This window comes from Berghia stephanieae, chromosome 4 (genome assembly GCF_034508935.2).
Source record: "Berghia stephanieae isolate SIO BIC M18660-M18661 chromosome 4, UCSD_Bste_1.3, whole genome shotgun sequence".
Lineage (NCBI taxonomy): Eukaryota > Metazoa > Mollusca > Gastropoda > Nudibranchia > Aeolidiidae > Berghia > Berghia stephanieae.
Genome location: NC_088363.1, coordinates 37,716,928 through 37,734,818, shown reverse-complemented (window position 1 = coordinate 37,734,818; position 17,891 = coordinate 37,716,928). Strand labels below are relative to the sequence as shown.

At 37.9% G+C, this 17,891-nt stretch overlaps 1 protein-coding gene across 2 annotated transcripts in view; it reads right to left on the bottom strand.

Moving 5' to 3' along the window:
• The window catches only part of LOC144971999 (G-protein coupled receptor dmsr-1-like), a 91,469-nt gene that overhangs the window by 31,465 nt on the left and 42,113 nt on the right, over positions 1-17,891 (bottom strand). For both annotated transcript variants that reach the window (XM_078913079.1, XM_078913080.1), the window contains one exon: positions 15,177-15,985. In XM_078913079.1, the coding sequence (XP_078769205.1) occupies positions 15,177-15,454 (278 nt within the window). In that variant the 5' untranslated portion in view covers positions 15,455-15,985. The remainder of the gene's footprint in view (positions 1-15,176; positions 15,986-17,891) is intronic.

The following is a 17,891-nucleotide window of genomic DNA, read 5'->3' as shown; positions in this document are numbered from 1 at the left end:
GCAATCTTTTGTTACCCTTTGGATAGAACGCCAGAGTCTATCGCAAAGTACGTTCTATGAGATCGATCATATCCTGCTACCCGATCATTGATGTGTGGACAAGGGGGTCAGAAAAAAAATCTCAAGTTCAAATGCAAGATCCAGAGTTGGCCATTGGCGAATAACCATAAGGTCTCAATGAACAAAAGTTTCCAACATTTATAACAATAATAAAGATAAACATTCTTTTAGTAACCATTTGTGACTAAATGAAATAAGTAATAATAATCCAAGTCCCGTATGTTTCACTAAATGTCAAATTGTTACAATCTCAATCAGTCCGACATCATTCTGTTTTGGATAATGGGTCGCATAAAATAAGTGGCTACATATTTTATACAAAACATCACGTTCGTGATGAGAAACTACAGTTATAGCTGTGAAATATCTATCGTGATATTTGACACGTGATAATTGGAGCTGGGAAATCGATAAAATCGATGCAGCGTCCATTGAAATCCACAATGGGTCATTTTTTACCGGGCGGGCGGCAATGAAATAGGCGTGGATAATAACCAATAATAATTAGACCTCTCTCAACCACTCAAATACCAACCAGGAGTTTGAAAATGGAAATTATTAGTACTATAGTACTCTGGAAAAAAACGCGTATTTAAAATTTTGGCCAGAAAAGTCGTCCTTCAAAATATCGATCGAGTAAAATGACATTTATAGCTTGTCAAATTCGTTCATATCTGGTACTTCCTTGAAGTGGTTGTAGATTTCCATAACGTCCCAGGTTTGAGATTTTTTCCCAAGATAAGGGTCATTTTAATCGATTGATATTTGAAGGACGAGTTTTCTGGACAAAAATTTAATTCGTGTTTTTTTTCTCGCTCGCAGAGAAGACGTGATAGTTCTTAATGCTTCGTGATATTGCCATAATTAACCATTTACATCGTTAAATTTGCGTGATGTGTGTCCTTTGTTAAAAGACCGTGAATTTGAGGCCCTGTTAATTTGTGCAAGTTGCTTCAAGTACTACTATCATGACCATCGCAAAAAATAAATGGTGTCATTTTGAAACCAACCATTTGCTGAAAATGGAATGTTACGCGAAACTGATTAGAGGTAATTGAAATGTTAGAGGGGTTTTATTTATTTATTTTGTTGTTTGTTTTGTTTTTGTTCTTTTTTTGTTTGTTTATTTTTTGCTGTTAAGGAAGCAACATCTATGACGTACACATATTTTCAGGTCTGATAGCCGTACCCAATATTGGGCCTGATTTTACATTATTGCAATCGAGGACAATATTTTGTGAGGGGTGAGAGTGTCTTTCCATTACAAGAGTGAGTCCTTAAAAATTTGGGTTCCCAGACGTGCAAATAAGTACACGTCGATCATCCTCAGCAATAAAACAAATAACCGTAATCTCTGTTCAATATTTTTGGCGTAAAAGTATAATATTTGCTGCATCAAAATCTGCCGGATTTGTTTAAAAGGGTAACATATGTGACCAACTACCTCCGGTATTAAGTCGGGATGCTCAAAGCGGTAAGAATAGAATCTATGACCAAAAACATCAAACTTGGGTTGAGTCCATGTATGCATTATTGAAGAAAAAATATAGAATTTTAAAGTGTTGAAATCCGAAATTTCGTTCTCTTGACCAGTTAAACTTAAAATTGGCCTTTCAGCATCTTGTTCATCGCGACATAATGCCGTTTTGATGAGATGGGTCACATATTAAGGGAATAGAGCATACGATCCGAGACTGGAATCACTTTCCCTCAATCGGACACTACTTGTGAATCTTCGAAATCTACGTTTTCGGCTCTTAAGCAGTGAAATTAATGCTTTTTCGGAGAATACAGGACACCTTCATCATAATGTCTTTCATTGAGATCGGATGAAATAACATATTATAGAAGGAATGAAATTGACATCACTCAACTCTTTATTACTGTTTTTTTTTAACCAGCCATTTTGTATAAGTAGTTCTCACTAAATCATATCAATAAGACTATAATAAACGTTCACGGTTACACATAGTAGTTCTGTGTGTTGGTACGTTATATCCAACTGCCGGATGTTGTGAAAATAATTTCTGCTAAACGGAAAGCATCAATCGATACAGATACAGACTCAGTTTGGAGAAATCACATTGATAACGATCAAATTGCTTCTCCGGCCTAGATGCTGCAGCAGCTGATGTACGGCCATCTGTTCTTCTTCTCCCAGGTCAGTCAAAAAATCTTAAGCCATCGAGGAGACACTACATCCATCATCATGATATTTGAAACGTGGGTGGAGCAAGAAAATCAATAAAATCGAAGATACTATCCATTCAAATCCATTATCGGTCATGTTCTGGCCGGCAATAATAGGCGCTAATAGTACAACACATTATTGAACCTTTACATAGAGCAACATCCACTAAACGTGCTCAAAACGCTTTATAGGGGTCTCTGACAAACAGCAACACGTAGCATGTAGAGCGAGACATGACGCCAGTTAGGCCTTTGCAATTTTTTTCCGACAGAGACAACGCTGTTAACGGCCATTTTTCACATGAGTACGGTGAGAGAATGTGAGTAAAGATTATTTTCCAAGGACTCAACTATTCGTTGATCGAGGCTCGAATCCAGGACCTTCCGTTTCGAAATCGAGTGTCATACCACAAGACCACATAGCGCCCTATGCTAAACAAATTTCTTGACAATTTCAAGACAGTGATTGATGTCGAACGACAATGATAATAAAATTTGTTGTTTTTTAAACTGACTTGAATTTATTAAATGAAAATAACCTTAGGCGTAACAATGCGTATTCTACCGTATTCTGGAAAAACACGTATTTAAAATTTTAGTCACAAAAACTCCGAAACCTAAGACTTGCGAAGCCTCAAGTATTTGAGAGCTTTTGCCAAATGTGAGTCATTTTAATCGATCGATATTTAAAAGATAAACTTTCTGGCCAAGACTTGAGTATTGATATGGCGCAATACCCACTAAATGTACTCAAAGCGCTTTACAAAGTGTCCCTGACCAACCACAACACGTAACACGTAGAACGAGACATTACGCCTGTTAGGCGATATTGAAAACTTTTTTTTTTCCGACAGAAACCACGCCGTTAACGGCCAAGTACTCATTTTACACTTTAGTACGATGAGAGAATGTGAGTAAATAACCTTTTCCAAGAACTCAACCATGCGCCGAGCGAAGCTCGAACCTATGACCTTCCGATTCGAAAGCGAGTGTCATACTACAATAGACCACACAGCCGCCCAAAATACGTATCTATCCAGAGTACGTCTTTGTTGAAGTACTGACAAAATGGTAGAGTTGACATCCTTGAAATCTTCGATAACAAATCTCCACTTCCACTTTATCACCAGCTCCTATCATTAGAACCAATCACCAGACGCTAGCGAGAAGTAGCTTTAACCGTCAATTGAATCAATTGACTCTTCTGTGTTGCTGAATTCTACATGATTGATCTCAAGTCCAAGTTAATTAAAACATGCAAAGTGGATGAGTGGTTAACCCTCTCCTTACCAGCCATTTTCAGAATTTGTCCAAAAACTTCACACCCACAAAACACAAAAATAGACACTTCTTACTCAAACAGAAAAGCAACAAGCACATTCTATACATAATATTGTTATACAATATGGGCTCTATTAAAGAATATCAAGTTTTATAGTTCTAGCAAAAAGAAATGAAATCTGGATGAGAAAAGTGACGGTTGCATCGTAACAAATGTGACGATTTTCCAATAGGTGGTAAGGAGAGGGTTAAGTAATATTATCAACCCCCAATTTGCTCACTTTGGACAACAGATATGGGTGATTTATGTCGACATCTGATGTTTGTTTGATAGAACACATATTATATTCCTTCATGGAATACCTAGGATGAAGGGACCAAACGATGCCGACAGGTCAGGGCCTAATTTTAACAAAACATTATAGATAAATGTTATCTTGTGCGGTTATGTGGTCTTGTGGTATAACACTCGCTTTCGGATCGGAAGGTTCTTTGTTCGAGTCTCTCTCGGCGCATAGTCGAGTCCTTGGAAAAGGCTCTTTACTACATTCTCTTACCATACTCGGGTGTAAAATGAGTACCTGACATAAGCGTTATATAAAATTTATTTTTACAATTATTATTATTATTATTATTATTATTATTATTATTATTATTATTATTATTATTATTATTATTATTATTATTATTATTATATTATTATTATATCATTATTATTATTATTATTATTATTATTATTATTATTATTATTATTATTATTATTATTATTATTATTATTATCACTATTATGGGAAACTCTAAACTCGTGACAGGTCAATTGATATCGTTATCCACTGAGAATGTCCACGCAATTATCAATAACAACAACAACTCAAGTTTCGTTTTGGAGAATTTGCGAAATGCACTCGTTATCGTTGAATGATCGAATATGTAATTTAATTAGTTGAGCTTTATGAGACAGAATGTTATGCCCCAACAAGCAATGCATTTTTATAATACCAATAAATTACACACAATTTTATGTTTTGGTACGTTTATTTAGGCTGACGGATGTTGTGAGTAGTTTACCGAAATGCATACCAAAGATCATCCAGCCTCTTGCCATCGGCGTCATTATTCTCTTTATTTCATTCATTTCATTACGAGTTCGAAGGAATTCACTTTCAAATTACGAGTTACTTGCCCTTCAAATGTTGGCGCGTGCAATGCAAGGAAAGGCAAGGCGCCTTATAAAATTTGTGAGCTGTCAACGTTCTTTTGATTATAGATAGAGATGTTGGCAAGAAACGATATAAATTGATTTCAAATTAGCGTCCTGACTCGTTTAATGGACCCATCCATTCATCATTTATCTAACCCATTGAAAGACACGTCCGTGCATTCCTTATCGCAATCTTTTTTTATGGCTTTTCAACGTACGAACGCTTGATGACAAACGTGTTTGAATTGATGCCCCGATAGCTCAGTTGGTAGGGCACTCGCGTCACACGCAAAAGGTCCAAGATCGATCCCCATTGCTGTCGAGATTTTTTTTTCGAACCCCCTGTCCACCCAACAGTAATTTAAATGGATAACTAGATCTGTTAATACTTTGCGATAGACTATTGTCCTATCCAAAGGGTAGCAAGTAATTTTTATTGTCCATTTCACACTATTGAAACCGGGATAAACTCGGCTCCATAGGCTTTACGACTCTGTTACAGCGCAATATCCACGAAACGTGCTCAAAGCGCTTTTTTTGGTCCCTGGCAAACAGCACACTTAACATGTACGACGTTACATGACTCCTGTTAAGCGATATTACAATTTTTTTCGGACCAAGTCAAGGCTGTTAACGACCATATACTCATTTTACACCTGAATACAGTGAGAGAATGTGAGTGAGGAGCCTTTTCCAAGGACTCAACTATGCGCCGAGCGAGGCTCAAACCCAGAACCTTCCGATCCGATAGCGACTGTCATACCACGCGACCACATAGCCGCACTTAACAGGTGGTAAGAAATATGAAACCTGTTATATTGTAGTTTTTTTTCCCCAATAAAGACAACGTTGTTAATTACAGGGTACTTATTTTACACCTGAGTATGGTGTGATAGTGGGAGTTAAAACCCATTTTCCAAGGACTCAACCATGCTCCGCCAGAGCGGGATTCGAACCCAGTACCTTCCAATAAGAAGACGCGTGTCATACCAAAGACCATACAGAATCACTTTTACCTTTTTGTAAAAATGTTAATGCTTGCAGCTTGTAGAAATACATTATAACAATAGGAAATTGTACGGCTATGTAGTCTTATGGTATGACACTCACTTTCGGATCGGAAGATCCTGGGTTCGAGCCTCGCTCGGCGCATAGTTGAGTCCTTGGAAACGGCTCTTTAATCACATTCTGTCACCGTACTCAGATGTGAAATAAGTACCTATCCGTTAACAACGTTGTCGCTGTCGAAAAAAAAACTGTAATATCACCTAATAGGCGTCATTTCTCGTTCTACAGGTTGCTGTTGGTTAGGGACCCTTTGTATTGAGCACGTTTAGTGGATATTGAGCTATATACTGACGAAAGAGTGAATATGGAGAGGCTTCGCATGGGAACAAGGCCTCTCCATTTTCACTCTTTCGTTAGTATTTTACGATCACCGGCTTCAGGAAGCCCGTACCGTTTTCTATTGAGCTATATAAAAGCTCAAGTTTAAATTGAAGGAAATCTTCAATTTATTCAATAAAAATAGATAGTGTCGACGTTTCAGTTTTCCCCATTATTTACTTTACAAAACACGATTAATGGAACACTAAAGACGAATCAAAATATTTCTCTATGACCTTTAATCTTTGATTCATCGTGTTTTATTGACAAAGGGGAGACCCGATACGTCCACATGCTCTGTTTTCAATTATTGAATTGAAGATGATTCTATTCAATTTTCTATCATTTATTTTCTAACCGTTTGAGACGATGGGTCACATTTATTGCCATTCCTCTAGTCCCCGTTACCAGTTTATTAATTCATTAATGATTGTCACTCAAATTACAATCATAGATTCCTCCCATTAATTCATTAATCCATAATGGTGTGAGATCGTACGATTATTCGAACACCCACACCAATTATAGTACAGCTCTTAATCGTACGTGACCCCGTAGGAAAATGAGTAACGAATGAGTTCAATAATTCCCTTATTAAGGTCAATTTTTCGGTATGAATAGAACATCCATTACACTCACTAATGAGGGAGAGTACTAACAACCCCCACCCCCCCCCCCCCCCAAAAAAAAAAAAAAAAAAAAAAAAAAAAAAGTAATCAAAAAAAAAAATACAGAAAAACAAATGAAAAAAGAAAGCACACATTCACACACACACACACACACACACACACACACACACACACGCACACGTGGTGATTTCAATATTGATGCTATTCGTTTAAGTAAAAATACTCAACTGTATTTCTGCCCGTCAAAATGAATCTCCCCCCCCCCCCTCACAAACACACACAACTGTGTAAAGTTTAACGTTTAAAGTTTATAATATATAGTCTGTAAGAGGGACTTTAATGAGAATCAATTACCTGAATGACGGTCTAAAAATAATCACAAAGAGCCGTATGACGTCACCTTCATTTATTCTGAAATGGCGTTATCAAATTACAAATTATAAGTTTTCCGCCTTACTCTCATAAAGCATTATTTTTTTTTTCATTTTAGCAAAAAAGCGGTCAAATATTGACCCGATAATATGGCCATTGACTTGCCAAAAATATTTCCGAACCAAAGACTGCTTTAAAGTATCAAATTCCAAAGGTAACAATCGAAACATTTTTTCGAGACTTGGGGATTTCAATCAATTTCTATTTTTCAATTAAATCTCAACAAACAAAACCTAAGAAAAATATTTTCTTCAGATTACAGCATTAGTTTGTAGCTGTATACTGTCATTAAAAACTTAATTATGCCCTTCCGCCACGACATCATAAGACATCGTTGCCTAGGCATTCACGAAGGAATTTAGATAATTCATCAAACAAGATGTCTGATGTTAACAGAAATATCCCATATTGTCCAAGTGAGCAAATTGGGGGTTAATAATCTTGCTCAGGGAAAAAAAACGAAAGTGTCTGAAGCGGGGCTCGAACCCGGGACCTTCCGGGTCACAGTGCAATGCCTTAACCGCTCGGCAACTTCACCCCCCCCCCCCCATCCCCATAATGGCATTACCAAATGTAAAATTTGGTTCTTTTTAACCCTTTCATGTCAAACGATAATATTTCTTATTTCCTTTTAAACTTGAGCGCAATATCCACTTAACGTGTTCAGAGAGCTTTACAAAGGATCCCTGACCAACAGCAACACGTAACATGGAAAACGAGACATTGATGCCGGATAGTTTATTTTTTTTCCGACAGAGACAACACTGTTAACGGCCAGGTACTCATTTTACACCTAAGAATGTGAGTAAAGAGTCTTTTCCAAGACTCAACTGTGCGCCGGGCGAAGCTCGAACACAAGACCTTTCGGTCTGAAAGCGACAAGACCACATTTAAATTCAGCAGATGAGATGCACATTCCTCCCACCAAATCCAAGCATCAGTAACACACTTTATAGTCACCTGGAACAACTACAAAAGACGTCTAACTTCTACGTCATGGCACAAGACCGAAGGGCTAGAGCTCAGGTGGTCGCTGGTTCGAATAAGTAGTAAATTCAGCAGACACAAAGGCCTTGATCAATAGCACAGGGATAGCATTAAATATCTTTAAAAGTATGTATGAAACGGTGCCATACAAACCAGAAAGTAAACATATTCCCCAAAAAAATTTTAAAGTCAAAATACAATTCCCTTTATTCATCTCATAGTGGAAATTAGTCTTTATTGTATATTTCAAGGGAAGAATGGACTACCCCAGGCGTCAGCCGCAGTGCAGCGCCGCAAACTGAGCTAGGACGAAGGCTCAAGGCCACACAGCGCAACGAGTATTCAAACTCTGTACCTTTCGGGCACTAAGTAAAGATCGTACCGCTGGGCCACGCTGTCCCCCTTGGTTAGAGTATGCGGCTATGTGGTCTAGTGGTATGACACTCGCTTTCGGATCGGAAGGTCATGGGTTCGAGCCTCGCACTCGGTGCATACCTGAATCCTTGGAAAAGGCTCTTTACTCACATTCTCTCACCGCACTCAGGTGTAAAATGAGTATCTAGCCGTTAACAGCAGTGTCTGTCCGAAAAAATTGTAATATCGCCTAACAGGCGGCATGTCCCGTCCTCCTTTTAAATATTACTGTTGACCAGGGACCCCTTGTAAAGTGCTTTGGGCACATTTTAGTGGATATTGCCCTATATAAAAGCTCTTTTTTAAAAAGAAAAAATGAAATTGTACTCCGGTCGAGGTAGCTAATTTCTTAGGATGGTTTTCAGTTTATTTTCTTTCTTTCTGTTTCGTCTGGAAACTATTTTGTGCAAATCTTTTCTGATCTATTATTTTACATCAGTGCCTGCTCATAAATTTGTCATAGCAATTAATAGCGATGTGACATCAACGTTTAAGGGCTTGGAGTTGTAACCCCGGTAAATATTGCTCTCTTGGGAAAATATTAAGATTAGATATCCGTAAACTCGAACCCGGTCAGTAAAGGTTTAATCATTCGATATAAAAGTATTAACTGAAGAAGGAATGGTAATATAATGTAATTCAATTTAGCTTGTTTAGAGGTTTTATTTTCCCCAAAGCAGGAATCGTGGATTGAGTTTGAGTTAATGAATTAAGTAAAACATACCCAGGGTCAGACATCTAATCAAAGGGGATTTCCTCTCTGAGGAATATCGCCTACTGATAGTAGGTTATTTTTCTGCTATTAAACAAAAAATATGTAGGAAAATGTAGTCATATATATGGTCCATTGGTATGGCACTCGCTTTCGGATCTGAAGGTACTGAGTTCGAGCCTCGTTCGGTGCATAGTTGAGTCCTTGGAAAAGGCTCTTTACTCACATTCTCTCACAGCAATCAGGTGTAAAATGAGTACCTGGCCGTTGACAGGGTTGTCTCTGTCCGGAAAAAATGTAATATCGCCTATCAGGCGTCATGTCTCGCACTATATGTTTCGCGTTGCTGCTGGTCAGAGACCCTTTGCAAAGCGCTTTGAACACATTTAGTGGCTAGATCGCTATATAGAAGCCCAAGTATGTTTTGTTTTGTCTTTTGTTTTGGTGTTGTTTCGTTTTATTTTGGAGGGGGGGGGGGATAATTACTATTATTATTATTATTATTATATTTTTATTATTATTATTATTATTATTATTATTATTATTATTATTATTATTATTATTATTATTATTATTATCATCATTATTATTATTATTATTATTATTATTATTATTATTATTATTATTATTATTATTATTATTATATTATTATTACTATTATTATTATTATTATTATTATTATTTTTTTTTTTGTTTTTTTTTGTTTTTGTTTTTTTTGTTTTTTTTTTTTTAAATCAAACCACACTCATCTCAAACAACTTTCCACCAATACCTCCTTCACCCCCCCCCCCCCCCCCCCATTCTTCCATCCAGTCCAGGTCCCTGGTAAAAGCCAACATATTATATAGTTATTACTTCAACTATAATTGGTCTGTGTCTATGTCGTATAAGGTACTCACACCCCACCACGCTTCCAATCGACTGCTTTATCGATCTAGCTGTCTGCCTCTACCCGCATCCTTTGTCTGTACTTGGATCTAACGCTTCTGTTATTGTTAGGTGAGGACAAGCGATCCCAAATACTATTACCGCCACGCAGACTCGGCGAGGCCCATCTTTTGACAGACGATTTCATCATTATTTCCCATGGGGCCAGGATGAGATGCTATCACACTATGACTTGTTGATGGTTACATCACAAAAGGAAAAAAAATATTTAAGCGCAGGGTTCCACGATGCGGTTTTCTTCGGAAACACGATTGTTGGAAAATACATTTTTCGGTGAAGCATAACAACAACACCCATGAGACTAGGCTGAGTTACTATCACACTATGACTTGTTGATGGTTACATCACTAAAGGAAAAAAAATCTTTAAGCGCAGGGTTCCACCATGCGGTTTTCTTCGGAAACGCGATTGTTGGAAAATACATTTTTCGGTGAAGCATAACAACAATACCCATGTGACTAGGCTGAGTTACTATCACACTATGACTTGTTGATGGTTACATCTCTAAAGGGAAAATCTTTAAGCGCTGTTTTCTTCGGAAACGCGGAAACGCGATTGGGAATGATATTTATCGGTGAAAGATAACGATGGTTTCATCTTCAATACCAATAAGACCAGAATGAGTTACGTGTCACAATATGACTTGTTGATTGTGTAAATCACTAAAGGGAACGTTTTTAAGTGTAGGGTTCCAAGATTCGGTTGACGCAAAACAACGAACCGTGTCATCATCAATACCCATGAGACCAGAAGTCATCCCTACCACTCTATGATTTGCTGACTGTGTTGATAACTAAAGGGAAAGTCTTTAATGTAGGGATTCACGAACTGTTTTTGAGCGTGTTTACTGAGGGTTAATTTTTTCTCGTTTGTTTATATATATTTTTTACGTCAAGAGGATAGAAATCAGAAAATGTGGTTATTAATATATATTTTTGTGCCTTTGTTTTGTTTGTTTGATCTTTTTTTATGGAGACATTTATAAATAAATGAATGACTGTAAATGGGTTCACCGCCATTTTTATTCACAGCTGGAGAACTGAAATCGGTGGGTGTGCAGATAATAAATAAATTTCAAATTGAGTCTAAGCGGAAACAGAACGAGTGCAAGTTCTCTCTTTCCACTGGGCTTGTTCCCCACCCCTCCCGACCCCATCTTCTCCTACTCCCTCCATCCGGTTCCGAAGAAATATTTTTATTACGTTGTTGCTATAACGTGTCCTACAACCCGTCTGAGAGTGGTTTCTATATGGTACGTAAGGTACTCAAACCATAAGCCACTTCCAAATGACCGCTTTCATTATCGATCTAGCAGCAGACTGCCCTATCACCTCCCTTCATTCTCACAACGAGGTATCTGACGGTTTTTTAGTTGTTGGCGTTAGGTGAGGACAAGGGACTCCAAATGCCATTACCGCCACGCAGACACACTGAATCCCATCTTTTGACAGTCGATTTCATCATTGATCCCCATGAGACCAGGATGAGTCGTCCCCTATCATAATATGACACGTTGATGGTTATGTAGAGGACTGAGGTAGAAGTCTTTGAGTACAGGGTTCCACGATGCGAGTTTTTAACTCTCTCCTTACCAGCTATTTTCAGAATTTTACCTTAAACTTCATACTCATCAAACACAAAAATAGGTTTTTCGAATAGATTAGAAACGAGTATATTCTATATTTTGTTCAGAAAATTAAGCTCGGCAACACAGTGTCGAGTTTTTATAGCTATAACTATAATAAATTGAAATCAGAATAAGAAAATAAACTGTTGGCTGCATCGTAAAGAATGTGACGATTTTCCTATAGGTGGTAAGGAGAGGGTTTAAGGTAGTAAAGCCATTTTAAGCCATAAAGGGCTTGCGTCCAGAAAGCGTACACCAGGAGAAATAGAGAGAAAGAGATAGATCTGGAATTCTCTCTCGGCCATTGCCAGAGATGCTTCTAAACTGAAGACAGAATATTTTAGATTTATTTTTCCATTATATTTCAAATTCGCATCCTTCATATACCATTGGTATTAGCAAAAGACAAGAAGAGAATAGGAAAGTGCTAGAAGACAATAGAGAACACAAATTTCGCGGCAGCAAAGTGGTACGGAAAGGGAAAGGGGGTGGGGGGGAAGGGTCATACAAATATTCTTTTACTGCACCCGGGATCAATCTTGGTGCCTTTGCGTGTGAAGCGCAGACGTTGATTGTAAAAAACCGTGTCCCTACATTTTTTTTTCTTCTATTGACCGATTTTGAGAGTCAACCCAGAAAAGTATGAATTCTCTTCTATAGATAGTATGCGCTCGGCTTAGAAGCTCATAACATTGCAATCCGGAAGTATAACGGACCAACACACAAAACTATGTGTAACCTTAAACGCTTATAGTCTGGTTAATACAGTTTAGTGAGAATTACTCATAAACATGGATGGCAAAAAACAGTAACAAAGATCTGAGTGACGTCAACTTCATTCTATCTATAGGAAAGATAAACAAAACAACGAATTTACGACAAGAGGTATAATAACACAACATGCTCGAAAACTCTCAGAAATTGAGTGAAGTGGAGGGCAGTGACTTAAGGGTACAAGGTCACTTAAAATCATTTCCGAAGAGATCAATATTTCATCACGACTGCTACGCACTGAGAATTCCATTAGAAAAATCACATTACTACGGCAAGCATGTCGCTGCTCCAGCAGAGACCTTGGTTGGTTCATTTGAATGACAAAAACACAAAAAAGCCATGAAAAGAATATTGTATGGTTTAAAAAAAAAACAGAAAAATAATATCCTGGAATTATTGACAAGCAGATGATCATGATATAATCACGTCTCTCGGGTATTAGTTTGAAAATCACGGGTTCTAATTCCCTGTAAATCATAGTCATCTGGTCGAATTATGATCACTCTCAACATCGCTTTATCGAGATATGTGACCAACAATCTCAATGCGGCATTAAGTTGGGGTGAAGTAGGAACTGAAAATTGTATTTATAATCTTTAAGTCACGATTTTCACGATCGGCGGATCAAACCTTTAAGTCACGACTTTCACGATCGGCGGATCAAACCTTTAAGTCACGATTTTCACGATCGGCGGATCAAACCTTTAAGTCACGATTTTCACGATCGGCGGATCAAACCTTTAAGTCACGATTTTCACGATCGGCGGATCAAACCTTTAAGTCACGATTTCACGATCGGCGGATCAAACCTTTAAGTCACGATTTTCACGATCGGCGGATCAAAACTCTGAAGTCTACCATGCTTTATTTAATTGTTATCGTCAGATGTCTGATTCCCCCCTAAATTACATAAACAATGGTGCGCAAAGATTGTATGTTAGACTTCTGAGTTTAGACTAGCGTCCTGTCCAAAGGACGGCAAGCAATTGCTATTGTCAGTTTCACGCTCTGGAAACCGGAATAAACTCCCGCTCCACAGGCCTATGGCTCTGAAGGACTACTTTTGTTTCCTTTCCATTTCTATTCGAGGTAACTCCATACCAACCCGACGTTTACCTATTCGAAAGTCTTATAACCCATTTGGTATAGGTTCGTTCTTACATATAATGGAAATATCTAAAGCCACATCAATGCTAACACTGAAATTCCATAATTGCGTTCGGCTACCAGACCTCTAACTTTGAGTTTGTCGTGCTAAGCCAATAACACAACCTTTCTCCGTTGAAACTTGTTACCAGAAAATGACCATTTTGTGATTGTTTCAGACTGTAATTGTGCGGCTATGTGGTCATGTGGCATGACACTCGCTTTCGGATCGGAAGGTCCTGAGTTCGAGCCTCGCTCGGTGCATAGTTGAGTCATTGGAAAAATCTCTTTACTCACAGTATATCATCGTATTCATATGTAAAATGAGTACCTGGCCGTTACTAGTGTTGTCTATGTCCGAACAATTTGTAATATCGCATAACAGGCGTCAGGTCCCGTCCCACATGTTAAATATTGCTCTTGTACAGGGATACCTTTTAAAGCGCATTGAGCACGTTTGGTGGATATTGCGCCATATGCAAGTTCAATTTTTTAAAAATCGTGCTATTCAATATGACATAGTGGTAGCCATGGTCCATGGAGCCAGAGTTATCCCGGTTTCCATGGCGTGAAACGGACAATAGCAATTATTGCTTGCTACCTGCTGGATAGGAAGCTAGTCTATGCCAAAATACTTTTCGCCAGATCTAAAAGAACCAGCTATCCAACCACAGCTCTGTGAAAAGAAGGGAGAGGAGTCGGGGGCAGAACATAAATCTATATTGCACCCAGGATCGATCTTGGTCACCTATCAACTGAGCTTTCGAGACAACCCCCCCCCCCTCACACACACACACACACACATACACACACATACATACATACACCCGAAAAGAAAAGTATTGTTTTAAAGTAGAAAAAGTAGTCTTTCGGAGCCATTCGGGCCATGGAGCCGGAGTTTAACTAGGTTTCTATAGCGTGAAATGGACAATAGCAATTACTTGCTGCCATTTGAACAGGACGCTAGTCTATTGCAAATTACTTTCCGTCAGATCTAACAGACCCAGCTACCCAAGCACGGATGGGTGGACAGATGGGTTTGGAAAACAAATATCGACTGAACCCGGGACCGACCTCGATGCCTTTGATTGTGAAGCGAGTGCTCTACCAACTGAGCTATCGAGACCCCTTTGAAAGTACAAATATTTGTTTTAAAGTTCAATTCTCTGCCTCTTTCTTTTTATTCTATCCGAAGTAATTCCTCAAATGGCATAGTCGATAAGTCACACTTATGGATGAACAATCTCAAAAATCAGAAAAATCGACTCAACGTTTATTGGACCAGCATTCTAGTCAAGTCCAACAATGAACCCATAACAATTTTGGTGATGGTACCTGCCAATAAGTCCACGTTGATTTAAAATAAAATGAATCAGAAATTCTACTAACCGTATATCTTTATCCAGAATGTAGTACTGGTAGGTAAATGGTATACACGACGTCATGGTGATGATGTCAGCCACTGCAATCCCAGTCAGAATGCAGTTGATGCTATTCCTCATCGTCGGTTTGGTCAAGATGATGATGTTGATGATGTTTGTGATGACACCATACCCACATATCGTCAGGCTGATATAGGGGTGGTAGATCTTGTAGGATTGCTGGACGTAATTAAGCGTCGGGTAGGTGGGTGTGGCGTTGTAACTAGATGTTAGACAGTGATTCATCTTGAACTGTCTGTGTGTTTTTGCACGATGCTTCGTCGATACCTTTTATGACTTTCGTACTGCTTTTGATAATGGCGTTAATCGTGAAAACAGTTCTTCTGAGCACTAAATATTATATCATATCTTTATGATATTTGTGTTCATTCTCCTCAACATTATGTTATTAACATCTCGACTTTTTGAATTAAGATATGTTAGTTATATCTTATAGCCCCAATGTCTTATCAATCGTTGTCTTGTGGTTTTTGCAATGGTAGACCAGTTGTTATGAATGGGGATGTAATAGTTTAATATTCGATGATACTGCTATAAACCCATCAAATATTACTTTAGAAGTAACATACCATATCTATGGCGTTTTGTGTGTTGTTATGATGGTATATAGACGTCTAATAATATTATCTTTAAAATGGTTTACTGCATTGTGCGGTTGTAAATCCACACAGAGATAAACACAGTTTATTAATATTCAAGGCTTACATCCACGCAGATTACAATTCTTCCGGTAATTCCCTCCGACATTGGATGTTTCTGGAAAGAAAAAAGAACAGATAAACAATAAGAGTCTTGAAAAGATATAATTGAACTATAACTATTTTTATATTATGTTAAATTCCTTTTTCATTTGATGAATTTTTGTATCCAGTAATAAAATAGTAAATAAAATGCGGCCAATCCCAGCTCTGTGAGAACAGCCGAAGCATTAAATTGCCATATAAGTATCGGGTAACCTCAACAGACCAGTAATCATGAGGTCTGAAATTCTTTCTTATACGAGGAGGGTTACATTTCTAGGATGTCATAAATTCCCACCCAAAGGTGGAAACTTCGGGCAAATACAAGCCAACACAGAAAACAGAAGCTCCGGACACATAAAAACTCAGCGACAAGCGTGGAAATTCCGGGTATATTATATAAACCCATGCACAAGGAGAAAACTTTGCTTTACACTGGCATTTGAAAAATGAAACCTTGACTATCAACAGTTACGATTAACACATAAGTACTTATTAGTACACACAATACAACCATACCCTGAAATATTTCCGTTATTTTTATACACACACACACACACACACACACACATACACCGGAACAAAACCAACGATCACATAATTTCTGCATCCCTAAACAGTTATGCGCCTGCGCAATGAATCTATCAATCTCGTAACAATCTCAAATTTAAAGACAACTTTTCCCCCAACGAACTATAAATGAATGGAATGTCCTGTCACCGGCCATTTTTGAAAGCACAAGCTCGTCAGAGTAATCTGTGACTGATCCCTGTTTTGATTGGACTGTACTGTAACTGAACATTTATTGCAGTGATGGGCCCGTGGGACCTTTTGCCGCAAATACAAGCCATTGAAGAGTGAATATTAAATAATTCGTATTTCCAAAATGGCGATCAGTTCCAAATCGCATTTGTAAAAATGTCTTCTACATAAATAGTTATACGAATTCGCGTAGAAAAGCTCACGATAAAAGCTATCAATCTAAAATGAATTCGAAATTCGTATTTCTTATATCCTAAATGTTGATCATCTCTTAATTCTAAGAATTTTCGTCACTTAAAAACCACTTTAAAACCACATAATGACGAGAAGTTTAAAAAAAAAAAGAGATTCACATCTCGATTTAAGCAAGATAAATGGTGTAACTTAACGGTATCAGTTTAACATTAGACGGTCTATAAATCAAGACCGTCTCTTGCTTGCCTCGTTGAGACGATATCAAGAGACAGAGAGAAGGATTTTGGGGATCAATTCTGTACCACTCAGACAGATTACGTTTATTTTTATTTCGAAAAAAACCCCTTTACTTTATAAATTAATCGATACTAAAAAACCAACGCAAATTATTCTCAATTCCAAAAGTGTTACATCAACGCCATAATGCGTTCAATTATCAGACCTGCAAATAACTACAGGTCGACCACACAAAATGTCGCTGATTTAAGATCGACGAAAGATAGATGGCACACGATAGCCACAAGATGATTTATTTATTATTGTTGTTTTATATAGCTAGTCTGAACGATATCAATTCATTTTAAGATAAATCATTTCGCACTCATTCATATATGAGTGAGTAATGTGCCTTTTAAGCGTCTTAAACACACTTGAGATTATATATAGCGCAATATCTACTACACCTGCTCAAAGCGATTTCCAAAGGTCACTAGTGAACAGCAACACTTAACGTTGAAGACGAGCCATAACGCCTGTTAGGTGATACTGCTGTTATTACATTTTTTTTCCAACAGAAAAACGGTGTTAACGGCCATGTATTCAATTGACTCCTGAGCACGGGGAGACAATGTGTGTAAAGAGCCTTTTCCAAGGACTAAATTATGCACCGTTCCGAAGACAAATGTCATACCACTATTTATACCACATAGCCGCGACAATGAACAAACGCTCTTACAATGTTCGTC